This window comes from Cornus florida, unplaced genomic scaffold (genome assembly GCF_030987335.1).
Source record: "Cornus florida cultivar Cherokee Brave unplaced genomic scaffold, ASM3098733v1 CherokeeBrave_3.0.0_Hap2_Chr08, whole genome shotgun sequence".
NCBI classification, from domain to species: Eukaryota; Viridiplantae; Streptophyta; class Magnoliopsida; order Cornales; family Cornaceae; genus Cornus; species Cornus florida.
The window spans coordinates 1,777,379-1,781,343 of NW_026775578.1; the positions used below are offsets into that span (position 1 = coordinate 1,777,379).

The window sequence follows — 3,965 nt, forward strand, 5'->3', positions numbered from 1 at the left end:
ACCAACAACGTCGCATTTTCATTGTCCAAACCAAATCCTCTCTCTTTTTGGCTCTCTCCCCTAAATCTGCTCCGCCATCCGTCACTGTAGCGGTTACTGTTGAAAAAACCGCAAAGTCGACTATGCAGACGACCAAGATGCGCCGGAAAATCGCCCCCGCGGTGACGGACGGCGAGTCCGACAAACTGGACCAGCTTCTCCTCTCTTCCGCCATCTGCAACGGCGAAGATTTGGGCCCCTTCGTCCGCAAAGCCTTCGCCTCCGGCAAGCCCGAGACACTCCTCCACCACCTCCGCCACTTCACCCGATCTAAGGAGTCCGAGATCGAGGACGTCTGTAGGGCCCACTACCAGGACTTCATTATGGCCGTTGACGACCTCCGATCCCTCCTCTCCGACGTCGATTCCCTCAAATCATCTCTCTCCAGTTCCAACACTCAATTACAGTCCGTCGCTCGCCCCCTCTTGTCCTCTCTCGACTCCTTCGTCGAGGCTCGAAACGTTTGCCGAAACGTAGCTCTCGCAATAGACTCCGTTCGAACCTGCGTTCAATTGATCGAGCTCTGCTCGCGGGCCAATTTTCACCTCTCTGCGAAAAACTTCTACATGGCGTTGAAGTGTGTGGACTCGATTGAGAGCCAGTTTCTCGATAAAACGCCCTCGACGACGCTTCGGCGGATGTTGGAGAAGCAGATCCCGGCGATTAGATCGAATATCGAACGGCGAATCAACAAAGAGTTTGGCGATTGGCTCGTTGAGATCCGTACGGTGAGTCGTAATCTTGGGCAACTCGCTATCGGACATGCCTCGGCTGCGAGGCAGAGAGAAGAAGAGCTACGCATTAAGCAAAGGCAAGCTGAAGAACAGAGTCGACTCAGTTTAAGAGACTGCGTTTATGCTTTAGAAGAAGAAGATGATGATGGACTCGGCGAAATCGGAGATGAAGGTAAGGATGGTTATGGTAATTATGGGACTGGTATTTTAGGGTTTGATTTGACTCCACTGTATAAGGCTTATCATATTCACCAGACACTAGGGGTTGAAGATCGGTTTAAACAGTACTACTTTGAGAATCGCAAGCTTCAATTGACTTCGGACTTTCAGGTATCTTCAATGACACCTTTTCTTGAATCTCACCAGACATTTTTTGCTCAAATTGCTGGTTTCTTTATAGTTGAAGATCGAATTTTGAGGACCGGTGGTGGATTAATATCGAAAATGGAAGTAGAAAACTTATGGGATACGGCTGTGAGTAAAATGTGCTCTGTATTGGAAGATCAATTTTCTAGAATGCAAACAGCAAATCATTTGCTGTTGATTAAGGACTATGTGAGTTTGCTTAGTGTAACCTTGCGTCGTTATGGGTACCCTGTCGATGCTTTGCTTGATGTGTTGAGCAAGCACAGAGACAAGTACCATGAGTTACTGTTATCGGATTGTCGTAAGCAAATGGCCGAAGCACTTGCTGCTGATAAGTTTGAGCAGATGTTGATGAAGAAAGAGTATGAGTACTCAATGAATGTCCTTTCCTTTCATATACAAACATCTGATATTATACCTGCATTTCCTTATGTTGCACCATTTTCTTCAATGGTGCCTGATTGTTGTCGGATTGTGCGATCATTTGTTGAGGATTCTGTGAGTTTCATGTCATATGGTGGTCAGCTTGATTTCTATGATGTTGTGAAGAAGTATTTGGATAGACTTTTGGGTGAGGTCTTAGATGGGGCTTTATTGAAGCTTATCAGTACGTCTATCCATGGTGTTTCCCAGGCAATGCAGGTTGCGGCAAACCTGGCTGTCATGGAGCGTGCATGTGATTTCTTCTTCCGTCATGCTGCACAGCTTTCGGGCATCCCTTTAAGAATGGCTGAGAGAGGTAGGAGGCAGTTTCCACTAAACAAAGCCCGTGATGCAGCCGAAGAGATGCTCTCTGGGTTGCTTAAACAAAAAGTTGATGGTTTCATGCAATTGATTGAGAATGTGAACTGGATGATCGACGAGCCTCCACAGGGTGGAAATGAATACGTGAATGAGGTGATTATTTATTTGGAAACTCTGGTTTCTACTGCTCAGCAGATCTTACCAATTCAGGTTCTTAAAAGAGTTCTACAAGACGTCCTTTCTCACATATCAGAGATGATTGTTGGGGCTTTATATGGGGAATCAGTTAAACGGTTTAATATGAATGCTATTATGGGGGTTGATGTAGATATTCGGTTGTTGGAATCATTTGCAGAGACTCAAGCTCCTCTTTTATCAGATGCAGATGCAAATCAGTTGAAAACAGCGTTTGTTGAGGCAAGACAATTGATTAATTTGCTTTTGAGCAATCATCCGGAGAATTTTTTGAATCCAGTAATCAGAGAGAGAAGTTATAATTCTTTGGACTACAGAAAAGTGGTGACCATTTCGGAGAAGTTAAGGGATCAATCAGATCGGCTGTTTGGAACATTTGGATCAAGGGGATACAAGCAGAATCCCAAAAAGAAGTCTCTGGATGCATTGATAAAAAGACTCAAGGATGTGAACTGATTTCATAAAGAGTTGTAAGTACTTCTCGGGTACTTTTCTCCTTACTTATGTTGGTTGTGGTTGGCACTGTCTTATACGGTTTTCTGCCAATTAAATTTTCTTGCCCTAACCCTGCCAATCGTTGTTGTTGGTTGTATCATGCAATGTGCAAATTTCCTTCTGCATGTATTGCTCTCGTTATTGCATACTGGTGGTTGTATTGAATTCTTTTGGGCCATATCAGTAGATATTCAATTTTTTTTAACTTTTGCATTCTTGGGCAGATCTAATAGGGGGATTGTATTGCCATCCTGAATTTCAGATGTGTGCTAGCTTAAGTATGCATCAGGATGGCAATGTACAGATGTTATCTTGATGCATGCATTAGGACAGGCCCTCTCGACGATTAATCTTGATGACTGTTAAAGGGCACAATCTGTTTTTTCAGTTATTTTTAAAAATCATTTCATCTTCATTATTGGTTGGTTTCCTAAATTGTGTGCTCTAGTGTTGTTTGCTTTGTCTTCTTCCCTTGGAACTTTGTTTCATCCAAGTCTTTTGTTTTTAGGTTTTCTTCTTCTTTTTTACTTTTTTTCAAAAGATTAGCTTTTGTTTTGATAAGGAGCTTTGATTTCAATGGCTAGAATTTTTTTTTTTCCCCTCTCGAAGGAATTGTTTGCACCCAAGAGGAGCCGAACCTTAAACCCGATGCTTCATGAGGCACCAGAACCTAACAATCATTGGTATGTTATTCTCGAAGGGTCAACTATTTGTGCTGCTAGCAAGAAGATCCCTCCCCACAACTTGCCAAAGTGATCTTGCAGTCTTCGCCCTCGATGATACCCACTTGAGCCAACCCCTTGGGGTTTCAATGGACTATATTTTTTATTAGATTAGGAATTATTTTTATTTTAATGTTAATTCTTGGATGAGGATCCTTGTTTTACATTTTGTACATTTCATGTGGCATTGATTGATGAGACTAAGAGGTGGCTTTCACAGTTTAGTGATGAAAGAGATACAACTTATGATGCATAAATGCAGTATGTATATCAAGATTGCATTAGCAAGTAGGGTTATTAGTCAACTTTGATGAAATTAGAGCACCTATTTTATGAGCATTTTTGTTATCTTGGCGCAATTATCAGCTAGGAAGGAGAGATTGATAAGGATGGTGCATATAGAATTAGGGTTGAGAAGCCAAACTGTAATGTGCTTTTATGGTGTTATGTATTGTTTTCGATGAGATTAGGGTACCATCGAGTGACCCAGCGAGACCCCTGGGTCCCCATGGTTCCCCCGAGCCCCGATACGTAGTTATGCCTGATAGATAAGTTGTGTTATTAGCCCTGTACGACCTCACAAAGCATGTTCTTGATAAAGTGACACTACAACCTTGAAAAGGAAGGCTATACATGTATTAGAATATTGCTGTGGGAGAATTTAATTTTA

The 3,965-nt window shown here is 42.5% G+C and overlaps 1 protein-coding gene across 1 annotated transcript; it reads left to right on the plus strand.

Moving 5' to 3' along the window:
• LOC132268819 (exocyst complex component SEC15B) lies at positions 1-2,788 on the plus strand. The gene has a single exon (XM_059769669.1). The coding sequence runs from the start codon at positions 123-125 to the stop codon at positions 2,532-2,534; it is 2,412 nt and encodes an 803-aa protein (XP_059625652.1). The 5' UTR covers positions 1-122; the 3' UTR covers positions 2,535-2,788.
• Positions 2,789-3,965: the final 1,177 nt, after the last annotated feature.